This window comes from Filicampus tigris, chromosome 11 (genome assembly GCF_054856515.1).
Source record: "Filicampus tigris isolate MCC_2025a chromosome 11, RoL_Ftig_1.0, whole genome shotgun sequence".
NCBI classification, from domain to species: domain Eukaryota; kingdom Metazoa; phylum Chordata; class Actinopteri; order Syngnathiformes; family Syngnathidae; genus Filicampus; species Filicampus tigris.
The window spans coordinates 24,660,424-24,678,515 of NC_141227.1; the positions used below are offsets into that span (position 1 = coordinate 24,660,424).

An 18,092-nucleotide genomic window follows, 5' to 3' on the forward strand; every position below is an offset into this window, starting at 1 on the left:
TGGAGCTTCAATGTGGCTCTCTGAGGAGATCGGCACATTCGAGTCCAACGGGACCTCGTACATTTCCGTCAGGCTTCAGTGCGGCGCAAAACATGTATCCAACTCACCTCGGCGCCGCTCCTCTCCTCCGGCTCTTCTTCCCGGTCTTGTTGCGGTGGCTCGGAGGATCTCACCACCCGATGCCCCGCGGCAGAAGCACAAAGACGGCGGCGAGGACGTCCGCGCGGGCGACACCGAGAAGGAGGAGGCGGAGGGCGGCCCCGGCCGGCACAAAGTTGCTGGTCATCGTCGCCCGGGTCCGAGTGGGCTGCGGCCACAAAGAGCCCAGAAGAAGATGAAGAGGAGGAGGAAGAGGGGGAGGAGGAGAGGCGGAGGAGGAGGAGGAGGAGGAGGAGGAGGAGGAGGAGGGGCGGCGGCATGAGGACCGACCATACGATTGTCCTGAGAATCAAATCGCCTGACTTTGTTTGGAGCTTCTTCATGCTATTGCCTGCACAAGTCACCTTTAGGAGCTTCTTCATGTCCATCAATGACCTTTTGGCTTCGATTTAAGGCCGCAACTAACCCTTCTTTACATAACCGATTCATCCGTGGACTATTTTTTCCATTCATTGATGAATCGGAAGACAAGAAAAACATTTCCATCCCTTTACTGTACCCCAAAACAAGCTATTATTTCAAATAGGCGGCGCAGCAAATGCACGCACAAATTGAGGCCGACTCTGTTAAGTCGTGAACGTCCATCCAAAAATGCCCAGATCATTGTTTTCCAAAGTAAAATCTGATGTTTGTAAATGTCTCATTCTCATTCAACGCAAATGAGAACCCGTCTGCTTTCCTGGAGGACCGTAGAAATTGCAGAATATTGACAGTTGAGAAGCAGACATGTTTTAAACGATCAATAAACTGGAAGTACTGTACTTTTCTTTCTTCCTGTCATCTGTGCCGCTCGCCGCCGCAGTCCGGTACCGGTCCGCGGCCCGGTGGTTGGGGACCCCTGCGATACATGAAGTCCTTTTGGAGTGGGTTTATTCATCATTTGGAAAGAAAGAAATAATATGTTCTGAATGAGTGTTCACAATTTGATCAATCATACAGGATTAGTACAGCTTGTAATGCTGTTGAAAATGCCAACACTTAAAATGCGTTCAAGACAGAGACACATTTTGTATGGATATTTTATATTTCAGGTATTTTCCATGGATGTTATTTGTATCTTTGATTGGTTTAAAATAAAGGTTTTGTTGGATGAAAAACGCAAAGGGAATGTCATAATTCACATTCATATGTTTGGATTGCTCTGTTCTCTCATAATAATAACAACAGTAATAATAATAAGAATGATAAGAGTTGTTGTTATTAAACAAGAGAAGAAAAAACAACGAAGTGGAATTAAATGTACTTCAATCTCCCATGATGCTCTCCGAGTAGCAGTCACATGTCCTCCTCGCCCAATAGAAAGGCTTTCCCTGTTTACTCTTCTGGGATTGGCTGAGCGAAATTTGAAAAGTACTCTTTGAAAGTTTTGGTGCCGTTTGAGCGCCACAACGTTTGCCTGTTGTGCTATACTGCGCAGACGAGACCGAAGCCAACGGAACGGACACAGCCAACAAATAAACGCGACAGCTGGCGCAGCGGACCTCTCGGGAAAGGCCTTCGGTAAGTTTGGAGCTCGTCTGTTTCAGGCTGGCGCTATCTGAGATGCTAACTGTCGCTAGCTTGTGTGGCCCCTAAAAAAAAAAAAACAAGAAAGAAAAAGAAAAAGGGTTTCCGTTAGCGCAGCAAGTTGATCTCAGACAGTGCACGTCTGTGTGTTGTTTGGAGAGCTGGGAAGTTGTCTTTTTTTTTTTTTAAATTTATGTTATATATATAATATATAAGTGTTTACGAAAGCTGAAGTTGTCTTGTGCCGACGCAGTCATGGCTTCACATCACCTGAGTACAGTCAAGCGGGACGAAAAGGGAAGAAACATCCAAGTGGTCGTCAGATGCAGGTAATTTGAAAACGATGTCGAGACAGATGCTGTAATATTTTAGATTTGGATGGGGAAATCGGCCAGTGATTGTTTACATTTTGACAAAGACACGCATCTTGTAGATCGTAGCCTAACTTCCAGGCCACCTTACCAGAAATGTTTTTCTTGGTTGTACTGAATGCGCGTCATGTTGTGCGTATGGTACAAGTCAGGATTTCCTCACATTTTTTAAACTAAGGAACAGAGGCTTTTTTTTTTTTTTTAATTTCTTTTTTTTTTTTTTTTTGCCTCTTGGGTGAAAATTCAGAATGAGCCTCGAATGCAACTGATATTTACAGGTGAACTTAATTTGACCTTCTCTCGACCTGGTAAAGCTCTGCTGTTTAACAATGTAAACATTGAAGGCTGCTGAACATTTTTGAAAAGCTTGTGCGCACCTTGCTCCCTTTCAGACCTTTTAACACGATGGAGCGCAAGTCATCATACAACGTGATTGACTGCGATCCAAACAGGAAGGAAGTTCTGGTGAGGACGGGGGGCCTTAATGACAAGGCATCCAGGAAGACGTACACTTTCGATATGGTCAGTTTATTTGCAATCTCCTTAATGATACCCTTCTGCTGACAGAACTTTAGTAGTCTTGTTTGTTGTTGTTGGCGTCCCGCAGGTCTTCGCACCCGCCGCCAAGCAGATTGATGTGTACCGGAGCGTGGTGTGTCCCATTTTGGACGAGGTCATCATGGGCTATAACTGCACCATATTTGCGTTAGTACACACGCACACGCACACACACACACGAGCACGCAAGGCAATCCCTGCAGGATTTGACAGGCTTGCCTGAGATTGTTGCGGCCCACAACGCCTGCTTTTGTTCATTCATCTTTGTGCCAAAAGCAAAGAATTGAGTTCGGCAGCGGGGATTTGCTTTGATTGGAACTGGCGGCAAGCTCCGATCATTGGTCCAGTTCGCGGAAAAGCTGCGACGATCGTCGGAAATTGCAAGCTCGTCCATAATTGGATGATTGCTTGAACCGCCTGAATTGTTGCCATCCAGACATTGTGAATTCCAGGAGGGTCTGAGCATTTTCCCTCGGGTGGTGCGTTGCAGTTACGGTCAGACTGGAACGGGAAAGACCTTCACCATGGAGGGAGAACGAAGTCCGGACGAGCAGTTCACTTGGGAGGAGGCGAGTTGGACGCGTGTCTCATCACGCCACGGCGCTCCGCAAACGTCGACCGACCGCTCGCCTCTCGTTGCGTTCGCAGGATCCCCTGGCCGGCATCATTCCCAGAACCCTCCACCAGATCTTCGAGAAGCTGTCCGAGAACGGCACGGAGTTCTCCGTCAAAGTGTCGCTGCTGGAGATCTACAACGAGGAGCTCTTTGACCTGCTCAGCCCCAGCGAGGACGTCACCGAGCGGCTGCAGCTCTTTGACGACCCGAGGAACAAGGTGCCGACACAGACAACAATGGAGAGAGAAAAAACAAACACATTTGCCAATAGGCGGGGGGGCCGGCCGGTGTGTGTCGATGTGTTCGTGACTAGTCACTTAACAGGCAGCAAATTGTGACCCATTCTTCAAAAACGGCTTTTCAATGCCACGCCCAGCTGAGGTTTTCTCTCAAACTGACCCCGAAAGAAAGAATCGCATGTGGTGTATTTGTAACATGGCCAACGCGCTAAGCTGTCGTGGTGCCGGCAGCGCAGCGCGGCGTGGTGGTCAAGGGTCTGGAGGAGGTGACGGTCCACAACAAAGATGAGGTCTATCTGATCCTGGAGCGAGGATCCGCCAAGAGGAGGACGGCCTCCACGCTCATGAACGCCTACTCCAGGTAGGACACGCGTCCGTGTTTGATTCCGGAAAGGTTTTGTGCCGACTTGCGGCTTTCACTTTTGTCGACTTGTGCGCAGCCGCTCGCATTCGGTCTTCTCGGTCACCATCCACATGAAGGAGATGACGCTGGATGGCGAGGAGCTGGTCAAGATTGGAAAACTCAACCTGGTAAGGCAAACCTTTGCAACGCGATCCCGAACGGACCGTGACAGCAAGTGAGGAACGCAGCCCTGCCATGAAAAGCAAAAAGATGCCAAACTCCAAGAAGACATCCCTGTCAGAAAATGGGTTTGCGGCGCAGTAAAAAGATCCATAGTGATTGATCAATTCGAGTGGATGAAACTCTAAATCTTGACAATCTTGGAAGAAGAAAAAAAAAAGGAACATGTTGACTATCGTACTGACGTATTTATTGAAGTCAGGCCGGCGTCAGTGGACTTTGGGTGGCCGACGCAGTCACTTCAACGGGCCGCTGTTAATGTCGAACACTGATGACTAAAGCTACAGCCGTACACTAGTGAATCGTAATCGAATCATGCCACTTGAAAATGTACCGTTCTGAAATCGTATCGACATGAATAGCAAATCATCTTTGATTGGAGGGATGCGCACTCCGAGTCTATGTTGTGCTGTACTTGCATGAGGCCACAATATGGCGGCAAGGGATAGTTACCCTATTTTCCGGACTAGAAGCCGCACCCACTCTATTTTAAAAAAAAGAAAAAGAAAAAACATTTTAGCCACACACACACAAATATCTATGTGAGATATTTACTGCATTTACAGAAGGATTTTGGAAGTGTAAATGCACATGGATGTATCTGAACAGATTTCCTAACAGTGCCCTTTAACACGGCGCAACTTTGCTGATTAAAACGGAACAGAACCAAGAGAAAAATAAACAGTACTTCCATTTCACTGCCCGCCTTTGCCCCAGTTGGTCAGCTCTACTTGCGCATACCACGTAGTTCATAAGCGAGTGCATGGCGCCCTCGCCTCTTGAACTCCTCCACCCGCAGTCGCATCCTGTTAATGGCAATTGTGTTGTAATCCCGGTCGGAGCGGTGGAAGAAAAATCCACACCGGACTATAGCCGCATGGTTGACATTTTTACGTGGGCTGTGTGTGTCTGGCCAAGGTGGACCTGGCGGGCAGCGAGAACATCGGCCGCTCCGGCGCGGTGGACAAGCGGGCGCGGGAGGCGGGCAACATCAATCAGTCTCTCCTGACGCTGGGCCGCGTCATCACGGCTCTGGTGGAGAAGAGACCTCACGTCCCGTACAGGTGCGGCGCACACGCGCGCGCGCTCACACACGCGTGATGTGGATGACCTGGCTCTTGGCCATCTTCCTGTAGAGAGTCCAAGCTGACGCGCATCCTGCAAGACTCGCTGGGGGGACGCACCAAGACCTCCATCATCGCCACCGTGTCGCCGTCCTCCAGTAACCTCGAGGTGGGTTTGTCCCGCCGTGCACAAACAAACAAAACAAAAAAAAAACACCGAGAAGAAGATGACATGGACTTGGACTGGATTTGGTTTGATGGCACCACTTGGTGAAGGAATAATCCATCATTTGAGTGATTATTTTCGATGAGTATTTTTGATCGGATGGGAGGTTGTCAACAGTGGGTTGGTGGGTTTTTTTTGTTTTTTTTTTGGGCGCACACTAATGCTCACAGGAGTTGTCCCGGTGCAATTGTGTAATAGCTTCCTGCTTGTAACTTCCCCTTTGCTGGTACTGTCAGTGGTGGACCGCTTTAGATGGCAAACCTGTTGAGGCCGCGTGTGGCAGCTGCAGCAAAGTAGTGCACTCATATGCGCAAAATCCACCTCGACCATCAGGAGTAATCCGATTTCAAATCACATCAACGCGTGGCTGACGATCCCCGGCACGCGTTTGTGCAGGAGACGCTGAGCACGCTGGAGTACGCCAGCAGGGCCAAGAACATCATGAACAAGCCCGAGGTGAACCAGAAGCTCACCAAGAGGACGCTCATCAAGGTGAGGCAAGCGCCGCACACACCCGTTCCTTCTCCACGCATCCTACCGGCTAAGTACGGCCCTGTCGATTGGCCGCGTTGTAGTGAGCCTGAGTTGCTTTCAAATGGCGGACCGCACCAAGTCAAGGTTTCAGACAAACGCAACGCTCGATTGCTGTCAACGAAGGGAAGTATGTGCATCCGCATTGTCCCGAGGCCCTTTGTTTGTTTTAGTTTCGGGTTGTTTTTTTTCCCCCCCTGACACGCCGCTGTCACTGAGGGTGTACATGGCTGTCTTGAGTATTAGGCTAGCTCCATAATCAGCCAATCGCTCGGTTTACTGGAAGGATTGAAGACGTGAGATGGCTTCCAAGGTTTGGGAAGTTGACTGAGAAAAGGGTGGAATGTTTCGGAATGAACGGACCGAGCAGTCCTTTTCTTACTTTCCTTTGTACTTTTCGGCTCAAAACCGTCGTCTCTGTCACGAGACTGGCCGGGCGGGGCGCGAATGAAAAACGGCAACATTAAGCAAGCCGCCAGATCCGAAGCAAACGCAAGCTTCGATCAAACGAATCCATCCGCTGTACTCCTGACTGGAACTCGTAATCGGCTCTCACGGTGCATCTTGAATCCGATGTAGTGCTTTGGGATGAGCAAATGATCAATGCATTTGGAATCATTCGCTACTCGCTAATCACTGCAAAGGGATTCCTAGGTAGATGTTTTAGAAACTACCCCTTGGGCCACTATTCATATCGTTAAAAAAGAAAAGAAAATCCCTGTAAAGTGGTGAGCGACTCTCACCACGGCCGTTGTCTTTTTGTCAACGCTCAGGAATACACGGAGGAGATCGAGCGCCTCAAACGAGACCTGGCCGCCACCAGGGACAAAAATGGCGTCTACCTGTCGACAGAGAACTACACGTACGTGTTGATGGCGCAACATCTGTGCGTGCGAGAGAGACGGCATGTTCTGAGAAGTTGTGCCTTTCAGGAGCATGATGGAACAGATGACCGCAAACAACGAAAACATCCAGGAGTACACCGAACGCATCGCCGTCATGGAGGACGAGCTGAAGAAGGTAGACGAGGATCTCCTTCATCACATCCGCTCTGGCTCTGGCTCTGCAATCTTTTCATCCCGATTGCACTTTAGCTCGTGCAAACAGACGGATGCTGTAAAACACATTAGTAGTAATCACATTTAGGCGGGAGATTAAGCCAGACTGCGGATTGCAGTTTGTCAAAAGACACATGGCTTTGTTATTTATTCTGCTTTTCTGGGTTGGAAGGTGTTTTGTGTTTGTTTTTGCCTCCACTGCACAAAACAGGAATGTTGTCAATTTTTTTTTTTTTTTTGGGGGGGGGGGGGGGGGGGGTAAAAAAAAAAGCCCCGTAACGTCAAACCAGGCTTATCCTGGATCTGATCCAGATTTGATTTTCAAACAAGTTGAGTTGAGTCTTTTTTTTTCTGTCAATTACAGAGACACAATTGTCGAGCTGGCATTTATTCACACGTGACTTTCATCACACAACCCGTTGAAGCAGGACATTCTTGTCTGTAGTGCACTTTCACACAGAGCCCAGCCTGTCTGCAGTGTGTGTGCTCACACATGTGAGAAACGCTTCATTTCAGCATCTGGTGCGATGCATGAAATGCTACCTTCATACCTTGAATTTTTTGGACGTTACCCATTTAGTCCGTTCCGTCTTTCCACCCCACAGACACAAACACAAAAGCCTTTTGTCTCGGTAGCTCTTCTGGACTATTTAGTTTTAAATGCAACTTCCCCCTGAAATGATAACCTCCCTCTCGTTCGTGCAGTTTTAAAGTGGGAAGATGATCGTATTTCAAGACAAGACTTGCCATTGGAGAAAGTGATTTGTGTGCTGAAGAAATACGACATTATGGGCCATTGTCATTGCTCTTTTTTGCAGCATGGTTGTTATGCAGTTTTGTGTTTCCCCAGACTTCCGAACAGTCATTTAAATGGCGTATGCTGTCATTCGTATTATTGATGTGACATCAAAGCGGCTTCAGTCCTGATGTCATCCAGATGACCCGCTGTGACTTGGTGCGTGCAGGTGAGCGAGCTGTTTGTGGACAGTAAAACGAAACTGGAGCAGTGTGCCGCCGAGCTGGACGACAAGCGGCAGAGGTGAGCGGCCTTTGGCCTCCCCTCCCGGTCGACGGCCGATCGGAGGCCATCGCCTCACGGCGAGCGGCCGGGGCAGCGACTCCGTCGGGGCAACCGGACCCTTGTGGTTGCCGCCGATTGGGTGGCTTCAGAATAAAATGGAATATTCCCAAGCGTCTCTCAACTTGTGTGTCCGTTACGTAGACTGGAGGAGACCAGCCGGGACCTGGAGGCCACCAAGGACAAGCTGGCCGAGGAGGAGTTTGTCAGTGGAGAACTGCACTCGGCCCAGGAGAATCTCTACAGCGCCGCCGCGCAGGTGCCGCCTCTGACCTCATAGCACGTCGCGCAGTGACGTCTTCGGCGCCACTCGGGCGACAGGACGCTTTTTAGTATTGGACCTGGACTTTCCAAAAACCATGAAACGGAATCCAAATGGTTCCTGATTTTATGCTTTTTTTTTTTTTAAAACTCTGACGCATTTTTGTTTACAGCTGCTGAACACAGCGGACGCCAGCACCAGCGACGTCTTGGGTCTGCATGCCAAGCTGGACAGGAAGAAGCTGGTAATGCTAACTCCGCTGACGCTGTTAGCCTGCCTCTCTTTTGGAACACACATTTTGACATCTTTTTTTTTTTCTTGCAGTCTTAAGCCAGAACATTTGAGTTTTGAAAAACACATTTTAAAACCAAATCAATTGAAAAAAAAATCCTAACACCTTATCATGAATAAATAGTGTGATACAACAATCGTTTTACAATTAAGTGTGAAGAGTGCATTTCAGAGCACTTTGTTACGGAACTGAATAATAAACAGAAGTCAAAATTGCTCCTAAGGCCACAAAATGAGAGAACTGATTTGTAACTTTGCATCCGGATTGCAGAAGGAACTGTAAGAGCCTGGTGTAACGTAGAAATCAATCGGATGTGTCCCCAAAACTCTTGAATTGTCACAAATCAGTGCATGTCGAAATGTGTCTAAAATATGACGAAGCCCACACTTGACCGCCTTTATCGCATCACACTTTCTGCAACTTTTCATCCTCAGTAGCAGCACTTCACTGCCTCTCTTGTCTGCGCTCCACGTCCAAAGCTCTTTTGTGCCTTTCTCTGGGGAATTGTTTTCCAGGGGACGCGGCCTTTTTCACGATCCGTTACATTTGCGTAGTGCTACCTTGTGTCTCGGGGCCAGATGGTTCCATGTCATTTTCGATGCCTTCGACGCGGGGGGTGGGGCTGAGGTTTTTTCTTTTGCTCACATGTTGTGTGTCGTGGCGCGTGCAGGTGGAGCAGCACAACGTGACGGCTCAGCAGAGCTTTGCTGAGCGCATGGCGGCGGCCTTCAGCGGCGTGCAGGGCGGCGTCCAGCAGCAATGCGACAAACATCGACACGTCCTCAGCAGCTATTCGCAGGCTATCGGTACACACGCCGCCCTCACAAACTTTGACTCGATATGCACGTTTGCCTGTAGCAAGCTGGCTAAAACGTCCGCCGAAAATCCCATCGTGGTGACGAGTCAACGATTCCCAACGCAGCGACTGCATTCGGAATCCGACTCCCAAATGACGACGACGACGTGTTGTGATAGTGGACATTGCAGCAGCCCTAGAAAATGGCTGACTCACTTGTCACGAGAGCGGATTGGGAGGGGTTCTCACCAGTCACCGTGACCTCTGTCGTAGACGCTGTTCTGGCGGGCAGCGCGACTGCGCTGAGCGGCGCCGTGAGCGGCGTGGAGGGCCTGGTGGCCGGCGTGGGGCGGCTGGTGGGCGAGGGCGCGGCCCGCTGGCAGGAGCGCGTGCGGTGCCACCGCCAACTTAGCCAGCAGGAGAAGGAGGCCCTCAAGGAGCTTCTGGTGAGCACGGCGGACAATAAACGTGGGCGCACGGGAGGCCGTGCGGGGCCCTGTGGGACCGTTTGGGATTCATAGAAAAGCGGCCATCGTTTCCACACACAGTCTTGACTGGGCTCACTTTCTCACCCTTTTCTTGCGCTCTTGCTCATTTTTTTATTTTCTTTTTTTTCCTCCCTCTGGCTTTTTTCTCATTCTCTCTCATTCCTTTTTATATTCTGCTTTCTCTCACCTCTCACTCCCCTTTTTTATTTTTCCTCTTTCATTTCCTATTTTTTTTTCCCTCTCTCCTGTCTTGTCCTCTGTTCTCCATTCCTATCTCAATCGTTCTCTCATTGCTCTGCTTTTCTTTCACCTGTTTTTCTCTCTCTTTTTGTCTCCCTCCCCCTCCTTTCCTCTTTTGCTCTGGCTCTGCTGTGTGTGTATGTAGGAGGAGCACCAGCGGGACATGGAGGATGTCCTACAGGTTCAGACGCTGATGGGTCTTTCAGTGCTCAAAGAGCTGAGCGCCTCCCTCAGGACCACCACGGAAGCGCAGCGGGCCCTGGCCGACAAGGTAGTCAAGTCTGCTTTTACAGTTTTATTTGCTTCTTTTTTTTTTTTTTTTGAAGTTTGCGTGCTGAGCCTGTTTTCTCCCTGCATTCTTTGGCGGGCGGCGCTCCCTGCATCAGGTGGAGGCCATGAAGGAGACGGGCGAGTTCTTCAGCAGCCTGGTTGCGGACCTGGCGGCCCTGCGAGAGGCCACGGTCCAGGACGTGAACATCCTGCAGGACAAACGCAAGCAGCTGGAGGAGCAGATCCGAAAAGCTCAGGAGAGAAACCAGCAGGTAACGGAGGCTTTGCTATCCTCTCTGCTTCTGTTTTGTCGGGTATTGTTTTGCTTGCCGACAAACATTACTCACATTTCGACATTGCTGCTTTGGCTTGGAAAAAATGCAGCGTTGTTCTCATCGTGACATTTTTTCCCCCCCAAAATGATGAATTTAGCATAACATGTGCACCTCTTTAACCCCCCACAAATGGCAACCTTTTCATTCCTGTAGCGTTTAGGTGTGTACAATAGTTTGGTATGTTTCATTGGCAGCGGGTTACTTGAAAAACAATTCTCTCCTGTAAAGCCGTCCGTCGACCCGAAATGTTTTGAAAGCCCCAAACTTGCATCATGAAAATAACAGAAGTGGCACTCTTGATTACTAATGACTGATGTCGGCACGAAAAAGCTTTGGGCTGGAATGTAGTGGTGTCGCTTCCCGCCCCCTCCCCCAGAGTACCGAGCGGACCATCCAGATGTTGTTGGGCCAGCTCAACCTGCTGGCCACCGAGTCGCACGAGGACTACGAGAAGCTGTGCCGCTCCTCCGGAGCGCTGAAGACTCCTCTTCAGAGCCTTGGAGACAACCTCAGCAGGTGAGTCGCCGCAAGCAAACAAATCCCCAGCGGCAGCAATCGCAATCCGACCGTCAGTGCTTCTTCCCATTTCCTTTTTTTAATCGGAAACAAAAGATTGCCTGATATTTCGGAGGCTCAGATCAAAAAGGCATAACTGAAAAACGCTTTGATTGGTCTGATTATCCAACTTTAGCCGCTTAAATATCGATAATATACAGTACGATATATATTTAAGATATTTGTGATTCTAATTGTCCAATTGAAACTGTAAAGACGGAGGGACGGTGGCATTTGCTCAATGACGCGGCCGCTCGCCTTCTGTGCTCCCCAGCGGCTGCGGCTCAGTGGAGCGTCAGGCGTCCACCCGCGCCGATCTCCTGTGCTCCACTTCCTCGTCCCTCGCCTCAACGCTGCGACTCCACCTTGACGAGAGCCAGCAGACCCTGCGGGAGGCCGACGGTTGCTGTGAGCACCTCCAGCGCAGCGTGTCTGGTACCGGCGTCAACTCGCACTCTTTTGGCCACCTCTTGAATTGAGTTGAATGACAAAGACTGAACGAGTCACTCGTTGCCTGCTCCCTAATAATCGTTACAGTGGGATTTTCTAGTGGATATTTTGGTCAATGGTGTGTACGCACCATACGACAATACCCATTGTGAATGAGTTCCAACGGCTCGTCCGTGGTCTCCACGCGTGTGCAGGTTTACTTGGACGAGACCGGGACTGGAGCTCGGCACTGGAGCGGCACGCTGACAAGCGGGCCCAGGAGCGCCTCTCGCTGGCGGCCGAGGAGTCGGCCGACGTGCAGGCCCTCAATCGGGTACGGCCTTTTGGCACTGCGAGGATGGATTTTACGAAGGGATCTTTGTTCTTATTGCTCATATAGTATCATCAAATAGACTCGCGCTCCTGTTAGTGAAGGCCCAGGGAAGATTAGAATGCATGGCAGCAATGAGGGTGAAATGGGATTGGACAAATAAAATAGCTATGTTCATACTGCCGTTCAATTCAGATGTTATTTCATAGCCTGCAGTGTCAACGTAGCCTTTTCGATGTCTTTTCTAAAAAAAAAAAAAAAAAAAAAAACCACAAGGTTTTTTTGAAATGTACTTTGGTGGCTGGCATCTTGGCACCAAGGAGCCAAATGGCATTTTGTCATGGAAGATCATGTGATGCAATAAGGCATTTGCGATTGGCCGTAAGACTGTCCTCCGCCATCCCTCCTCCAGAGCGTGACGACGTACGGCGGCGAGCAGCTTCGCACGCTGGAGGTGGCGCTGAGGAGCCAGCAGGAGGAAGTCAAGCGGGCCCTGGAGAACATGCGGAGCCAAACCTCCTCGGACGCCGCCGCCGTGGACCGGCAGGAGGCCGACATCCACCGGCAGGTGGACGTCGGTCGCCGGCTGCTCCAAACGTTTCTGCAGGAGGAGCTGCGCCACGACGTGCCCACCGGTAAAACATTTCAAACATTGCACGCACAGGCCTGGGACAAACATTCATTTGAGTTCTTTTTAATATGATTGTATATTTTTTGCAATTTTATGCTGGCAATGAAACAGAGACTAGGCGAATCTCCGTTTGGGGTTGCTGAAGCAAAACCGACAAAATGTCATCATTTACTGACCTATATCTTTGCTACTGTAACAATGAAAATTTCCCCACTGTGGGATCAATAAAGGCATTCTTATTCTGTAAGCCAGGGTGGTGCTGGGTGATTTTTGGGAAAGAATTAGGGCTGCAACTAACAATAATTTGAGTGATTCATTTGTGGGTTTTTTTTTTTTTTTTTTTTTAGATTGATTGAAAAATTGGATAAAACATTTTTTAAGAGTGTGTGTCCTTTTAACCCATTCAGGCCGGGACAGCACAACCGCATTTCTTCCACTAGACGCTGTTGCGTCTTTCTACCCCTAAAGTCGGGAGAGCGTATACGTTATTTTCTTATTCATCTATCTTATCCAATTCTCTCTCTCTTAACCAATGAAATGCATCACAATACACACGTGACGGTGTTGTGAGCCCGCGGAGGATGTTCCGGAATTCTTTGGAGTCATAATGGCGGACGCCGTCGCTCGCGGGAGCTCTGAAATGAGTAACGGCAGCGAAAGAGCCGCCGCGCTTGTGGACTTTGACCTACAGAAACCTGACGTTACTGAAATTTCAAGCATTTGGACAATTTCAAGTTAAACCTTAATATTCGAAATAATGAATTGATTTTGAGAACAGTTGGCGATTTAATTTGAAAGATGATATTTTAAGGCTGTATCCACCGGGTCGAGTGCGTTTGAGTTGACTGAGCGCACAAAGTGGCACTCATCACGTCAATTGGCCTTTGTTTGACACCTGTCGCCGTCCGGCGTGTGACGCCCCCTCACAGGTCAGACGCCGCAGAGGCGGGACTTTGTGTACCCGCGCCAGATGACCAAGACGTGGAGCCGCACGGAGATGCTGGAGAGTCTGAGGAGGCAACAGGACCAGCTGAAGGCCGCCACCAGGGAGGACGAGGAAGAGCGTGACCCGGAGTCCGAAGACGAGGAGAAACGTAGCCAGGTGGAACGCCAAGCTTTATCATACTGTAGCTCCAAAATGTTTGTGACAAGCAAGCTTACGATGTGGAATTTGGCACTTAAGGTCGTAGAATGCCCCGGCATTGGGCATTTTTTATTTATTTTTTTACTTAGTGCAAATTTTCATGCCAGTTCTTGATCATTCGTAGATTTTCACTATTTGGGGTCAAGCCTGGTCCCCATCGCCCACGAATAGCATTTCGCATTTCAATTCATTGCAATGTGGGAAATCACATGGAAGTGAAAGTAACACTGTCCATTTAAAAGTTTTTGAATATGGAATAATTGGTCGATTCAATTTTTTGTAACAAATATGCAATTAAACCAAAAACAAGTATGGCTTATCAAAATAAACCAGTCTACATACGGCACATGTTTTAACTTGGACCCCACGCACGCACACACCCACACATCCCGACCGCCCGCCCGCCCTCCCTCCCTTCCTCCCTCCATACCTACCTACAAATGAGTCAGCCCACCTTCCAGTTTTGAGCATAAAACGTAGCCCCCGAGCACAAACGTGGGTGCGCGTCAGTGAACTTTCGTCAGCCGTCATCGTCATTATTTCAGGCTGGAGGCTGAGGCTCAGTCCGTCACTCTGTCATCTTTATTTGTAATAAGCTACCTTCGTCGCAAAGTTACATTTCTTCGCCACTATTTTAGGACCGTCAGTAAAAAAAAAAAAAAATAGAAAATAAAAAGTTTACCAGGGTAACGGCACGCAATTGTATTCATTTAGAAATGGTTTGGACTAGGGATGTGCGCGACTAGTCGTTTAACCGTCTACGATTTACTAAACGTTTTGTATTTTACTCGTCGATTAAACGCGGCATTGAGTATCACGCATCTTGTTCCACAGAACAAGAGAGAGAGATGATTGTTAGTCGAAAATCCCATCCCTAAGTTTGGACCACTTTACACCCCAAAATATAACTTCTTCTACTGTTACTGCTCCTCCCCACGATTCTCGTCTCCAAATTTTTTTTTTTTTCCCTTTTTCTTTTTTTTTTCCCCTCCTCCCCTGTCGGATTCGTGTTGGTCCAGGGATCAGCGGATAGTCTCTTCCGTCTGCACTTATTCAGTCAGTGTTTCAAAGTTACCGTCGGTTGCGAGCGAAAACGGGAGTCCATCAAGTGACATCTCCTTCCGTCTGTACTGACTGACGGGTGTGAATGCCCACCTCTGGTTTAGCGTGTCTTGATCCTGTGCCGCGTTCAGGGCTCCCTGGAGGATGAGCTGAGCATGTGTAACGAGAGCGTGGCCACCGAGGGCTCCTTCATCGATGAGAACCTGGTCTTCAACGAGAGCAAGCGCCTTCCCTTCTTCAAGGTGAGCCCATGGCAACAGACATTTTCAGCATGAGGGCGCGCGTACGCCCGGGTGACACCGCGTGTGTGGACGATGCCGCCCCTATCAACATTTGATATATGTCGAGTCTTCATTTGTGTGTGTGATCCAGCTAAAGAAGGCCAGCAAGAAAGAGGGCAAGGTCCCCGGCAGGCCCAAAGTGTGCGACGGCGAGGCCACCCCACAGAAGTCCAGACTCCCGCTGCGCTCTCAGAACTAAATGCAACCGTGTTCCCATGTTGGCTTTTAGCTGCTAGTTAGCCTTCTGTTTTCATCGGTCTGTTTTAATCTGTCAAATTAAATATTTACGTGTTTTGTGATTAATGCTTTTTGTCATGACATGAGCAACAATTGATTAAAAGTCATTTTAAAAGGGAGTGGCTGTACAGTAACTGAAGATTTTAGGAGTCTCCCAGGGGAAGTTTCTACACTTTGATGTCACATTCATAAGATAAGATAAGAATGCCTTTATTGATCCCACAGTGGGGAAATTTTCATTGTTACAGTAGCAAAGATATAGGTCACACAGGGGCGGCGGCATAATGTGGCCATTAATGTATAACATTGACGGCAAACATTTAGGATCAAACCTATGTAGATATACGCAGTAACATGTGTATATACACACACCAACCTACATCTACATAAAAAATATGAGGAACACTCATTTCGGCCTGTACATAGTACAGAGGAAAAAATACTCTAAGTAAGTGACAGTGCTGCAGTGCTGTAGTGAAATGTAAGGAACAGCATTGGATACAAATAAAACTAGACTAACAGTAGTGGGGAATGTTGAGTATTGCACGGTATTACAGTAGTGGGGAATATTGGGTATTGCACGATATGAGCTCAGGTGCAGGACAGCACAATTGCACTAATGTCCGCCAGTTTGTAGGGACTACACAATGTTCTTGTTAAAGAGTCTGACAGCAGCAGGCAAGAAGGAACGGCGGAATCTCTCCTTTGCACAGCGAGGGTGTAACAGTCTGTCACCGAAGGTGCTGTGGAGTGCTGTCCGAGTGCCCTGGAGGGGGTGGTCCGGGTTGCCCGGCATTGATGACAGCTTGGCCAACATCCTCCTGTCCCCCACCGAGTCCACAGAGTCCAGGGAGCAGCCCAGGACAGAGCCGGCCCTCCTGACCAGTTTGTCCAGCCGCTTCTTGTCCCGGGCCGAGACGCCGCCTGCCCAGGTGACCGCTCCCTGGAAGATGACCGATGCAACCGCCGAGTCATAAAAGTTCCTCCCGAGGAGTGTCCCCTGAACCCCAAAAGACCTCAGTCTCCTGAGTAGGAAGAGTCTGCTCTGACTCTTCCTATAGAGGGCGTCTGTGTTGTCGCACCAGTCCAGTTTATTGTTCAGATGAACACCCAGGTACTTGTAAGTTGAGACTCTCTCAACATCTGTTCCCCGGGTATTCACTGGTGCAGGTGAAGAGTGCTGGCGCCTACCGAAATCCACCACCATTTCTTTGGATTTCCCCGCGTTGATCAGGAGGCGGTTCTGCTGGCACCAGTCCACAAAACCCTGAGTAAGTTCTCTGTACTCCCGATCATCTCCGCCTGTGATGAGGCCGACAATCGCAGAGTCGTCAGAGAATTTCTGCAGGTGACAGGTAGGGGTGTTGTAGTTGAAGTCCGAGGTGTAGAGGGTGAACAGGAAGGGAGCCAAGACAGTTCCCTGTGTGTGGGGCCCCCGTGCTGCAGAGGAGCACGTCAGACACACAGTCCTGTGTCCTCACATGCTGTGGCCGGTTTGTGAGGTTGTCCTGGATCCATGTGGTGAGGTGGTGCGCCACCCCCGCCCGCTCCAGCTTGTCTCCCAGTAGGGTGGACTGGATGGTGTTGAAAGCACTGGAGAAATCAAAGAACATGATCCTCACAGTGCTCCCCGCCTTCTCCAGGTGGGAGAGTGAAGTGTGGAGGAGGTAGATGATGGCATCATCCACACTGATGCCAGGCTGATATGCGAACTGGAGTGGGTCCATTGAGGAGCTCACCAGGGGACGCAGGTGGACAAGGACCAGTCTCTCCAGGGCCTTCATCAGATGAGACGTCAGCGCCACTGGTCTGAAGCTGTTGAGCTCCTTCGGGTGGGGGGGGGGGGGGGTCTTTGGCACCGGGACCAGGCAGGATGTTTTCCATAGCTGGGGGACCCTGCCCAGCTTCAGGCTCAGGTTGAACATGTGCTGGACAATTCCACACAGCTGGTCTGCGCAGGATTTGAGGAGCTGGGGGCTGATGCCATCTGGACCCGCTGCCTTCCTCGCCTTCATCGCCTTCATCTTCTTCAGTTTGTCGACAAATACAGCACAGCACAGCGCTACCTTGACTTTGTACGTTCGCTTGTGTATGTACAATACAGTGCTAGTTTTCTTTACTGTAAAGGTATAAACAAAAGGTAATTGCTTTTCAGGTCATTTCAATGGAGAATTCCACTGAAGTCCATGAAGGAAAATGTTTGGCCAGCTCACTTTATAAATTCTTTATCGTGAGTTCAAAATATAAATATGAAATGTACGGATAATTTGTAATGGTAAATAGTTGATCTGCCCAATCGAATTTAGATTCATCCCCTGGAGGAAACTAAATTGTCACAGCTGACTTTTATACGTCACAAATACAAAAATGAGAATTACAATCTAATGAAAAAAGGTAAAGATGTTGGTATTTGGGAAGTTTATTGTCCAATTATGCTGTAGTAACATTTGTACAATATGCTTGGAGTGTAATATTGACACCCCCGCCCACCATACTGGGCTAAAGGGGGACTGAGAAAAAACCCCATCTGAATACAGTAGCGTATATAACTGCTGGAGGGGCTAAATAGGAAGCCCTAGCCCCGGTGTAGCGCCAGTTAATATGACAGAAACGTTTTTTTTGTTTGTTTTGTTTTTTCGTAAATTGTGAAGATTTCTGACTTTATATTGATCACCGTATTTCACATTTGGTGTTTTTCAAACAGCAGGATGCGCAACGGGAAAAAAGTCATTCTACTCCGCGAAGCGATG

The 18,092-nt window shown here is 49.0% G+C and overlaps 1 protein-coding gene across 2 annotated transcripts; it reads left to right on the plus strand.

The window, feature by feature from the left end:
- The first annotated feature begins 1,473 nt into the window (after positions 1–1,473).
- On the plus strand, positions 1,474–15,461 carry kif11 (kinesin family member 11). Of its 2 annotated transcripts, none has more exons than XM_086045778.1 (27): positions 1,474–1,659; positions 1,919–1,994; positions 2,429–2,558; positions 2,644–2,741; positions 3,085–3,163; positions 3,243–3,428; positions 3,686–3,810; positions 3,890–3,980; positions 4,951–5,096; positions 5,169–5,265; positions 5,719–5,814; positions 6,627–6,715; positions 6,786–6,873; positions 7,877–7,950; positions 8,134–8,248; positions 8,424–8,495; positions 9,214–9,349; positions 9,613–9,785; positions 10,213–10,338; positions 10,454–10,609; positions 11,049–11,188; positions 11,502–11,662; positions 11,872–11,990; positions 12,400–12,622; positions 13,548–13,720; positions 14,956–15,066; positions 15,197–15,461. In XM_086045778.1, the coding sequence occupies exons 2-27, from the start codon at positions 1,921–1,923 to the stop codon at positions 15,302–15,304; spliced, it is 3,186 nt and encodes a 1,061-aa protein (XP_085901904.1). In that variant the 5' UTR covers positions 1,474–1,659; positions 1,919–1,920; the 3' UTR covers positions 15,305–15,461. The 2 variants fall into 2 exon arrangements, with proteins under 2 accessions (XP_085901904.1, XP_085901905.1); XM_086045779.1 differs by having other exon boundaries at positions 11,502–11,635.
- The last annotated feature ends 2,631 nt before the right edge of the window (positions 15,462–18,092 follow it).

Coding starts and splice junctions, on each gene's coding strand:
- kif11 (XM_086045778.1), top strand. CDS start 1,921: ATGGCTTCACATCACCTGAGTACAGTCAAGCGGGACGAAAAGGGAAGA. Junction 3,164..3,242: donor AGCAGTTCACTTGGGAGGAG/GCGAGTTGGACG, acceptor TTGCGTTCGCAG/GATCCCCTGGCCGGCATCAT. Junction 5,815..6,626: donor CCAAGAGGACGCTCATCAAG/GTGAGGCAAGCG, acceptor GTCAACGCTCAG/GAATACACGGAGGAGATCGA.